The sequence below is a fragment of the Triticum aestivum genome, chromosome 5B, assembly GCF_018294505.1.
Source record: "Triticum aestivum cultivar Chinese Spring chromosome 5B, IWGSC CS RefSeq v2.1, whole genome shotgun sequence".
NCBI classification, from domain to species: Eukaryota; Viridiplantae; Streptophyta; class Magnoliopsida; order Poales; family Poaceae; genus Triticum; species Triticum aestivum.
The window spans coordinates 479,879,885-479,882,026 of NC_057807.1; the positions used below are offsets into that span (position 1 = coordinate 479,879,885).

Genomic DNA, 2,142 nt, shown 5'->3' on the forward strand with positions numbered 1-2,142 from the left:
AAAAAAAACAGTGAAAAAGAAACTGAAAATTATCAAGAACCGAAGCGTAAAAGGAAGGCAGGCAACAAGAAGTCAATTAAGAACCAAGGTAAGCCTGAGAAGAAGCCAGAGGATTGGTTCAAAAAAAAATCAATATTTTTCAACTTGCCATATTGGGAACTTAACAAGTTAAGGCACAATCTCGATGTAATGCACATAGAAAAGAATGTGTTTGATAATTTAATTGGAACGTTGTTGAATATTGATTCTAAAACAAAGGATGGCCTAAATGCACGGCTTGACTTGGCAGAAATTGGTGAAAATGGAATTCGACATGATCTTCATCCTGTTGAAGATAATAATGGAAAAACAGTATTGCCTGATGCACCATTTACTATGTCTAGAAAACAGCAAGAAGTACTTTGTTCAGTGATGCATAATATTAGGACTTCCGATGGATATGCATCAAATTTTTCTAGGCATGTCAACATGAAAGATTGTACAATCTCAGGTCTCAAAAGCCATGATTGTCATGTTATTCTGGAAGATATTCTTCCTCTAGCACTTCGATCCTGTTACCCGCACAAAGAGGTCATGACAGTAGTTATCGGGCTGTCTAATTTCTTCAAGAAGCTATGCTCGAAAGTGTTAGATGTCTCTGAGCTTGACAAACTTCAAGAGAGTATTGTGATGACACTTTGCAATATGGAGAGAATTTTTCTTCCATCATTCTTTACTATCATGGTGCATTTAATGGTGCACTTGGTTGAAGAAGTTAAACTTGGTGGTCCAGTGCACTATCGATGGATGTACCCTCTGGAGAGGTATGGCGCTTAACATTGATTTTATTTAATCTTCAATAGTGTTGAGAAGTAACATCCTGCTTAATTAAATTTAGATCATTTGTCCGGCTGAAAGCACTTGTGCGCAATAGAGCATTTCCTGAAGGTTCAATTGCTGAAGGGTATCTTGCCCAAGAATGCTTGACCTTTTGTTCAAGATTTCTAGAAGGAACTACACGTTTTACAAGACCATCAAGAAACCCTGCTCCGTCAGAAAAGATAAAAGATTTGTACATGTTCAATAGTGCTGGTGAACCAATTGGAAAGGCTATCCCGGTTGGGCAGTTTAATAGCCGTCTTGTAATTCAAGCACATCGATATGTCTTACGACATTGTGATGAACTTGCAGATTTCCGCAAGTATGTATAATATCTTTAATCTTTTTGTTTAGAGTTTGCCGAAAAGTTCTAATATATATAATCTAATTGTTACAGAGAATTTGTGGCCGAAGAGAATAGCAAACGATGTGAGTCAGCTAAATTGACAGAAGCTGATAGCACTAAGTTAATTAATGGACACTTTGCTGACTGGTTGGAACAAAAGGTACATTTTACCATATTCATGTACTGTGAATTATATAGGCACCTGAATTTAACTAATTGCACATCGAGGTTTTACAAAGTGATGGGCCAAATATAACAGAAACGGTAAGAGCTTTGGCTGCAAAGCCAAAGAGATATGGGGTGCGCACAGTGGCTATGTCATCAACGGCTTCAGGTTTCACACGATGAGTCATGACTCAGGGCATGTCACACAAAATAGTGGTGTAGTGAACATTGCAGAAAATGGTGTTCGATATTATGGCAGATTAACTGACATATTTGAATTGTCCTATAATGATTACAAGGTGGTGTTCTTTAATTGTGATTGGTATGATGTCTACCACAAAGTTGGCATTCAAACCGATGAGTTTGGGTTCATTCTTGTGAACAAGTCTCGGAAAATACACACAGGAGATCAGTTAGAGGATGATCCTTTTGTATTTTCTTCCCAGGTGCAGCAGGTTTTCTATGTTCAAGATCCAAAAGCTGAACTATGGAATGTAGTAGTGGAAGTCAGGCCTCGTGACCTTTTTGACATGGGTGATGAAGAATCATCAGATGAAACAGATTAGAGCATTGTGCTTTTGGTTGTTTGGAGCTGGCCCACAGGAAATTCAGCATTCAGAAGCCTGAAGTACTGGTGGAAGCTCTTTGATGCTGTGGTTCTTTGCATGCAGCTGCAATTTTAGTTATGGTTTTAGTAGTAGTTTAGGAGCACCATGTCAGAATGCTTTATTATAGTTTATGGTTGTTGTCTTTTTTTGGTACTAATTCAGGGC

The 2,142-nt window shown here is 38.1% G+C and overlaps 1 protein-coding gene across 1 annotated transcript in view; it reads left to right on the forward strand.

Annotated features, from left to right (window-relative positions):
- Positions 1-1,935, forward strand: part of LOC123114904 (uncharacterized) — a 2,841-nt gene extending 906 nt beyond the window's left edge. The window contains exons 2-5 of the mRNA XM_044536275.1: positions 1-803; positions 878-1,180; positions 1,256-1,364; positions 1,669-1,935. Of these exons, the coding sequence (XP_044392210.1) occupies positions 1-803; positions 878-1,180; positions 1,256-1,364; positions 1,669-1,935 (1,482 nt within the window). The remainder of the gene's footprint in view (positions 804-877; positions 1,181-1,255; positions 1,365-1,668) is intronic.
- The last annotated feature ends 207 nt before the right edge of the window (positions 1,936-2,142 follow it).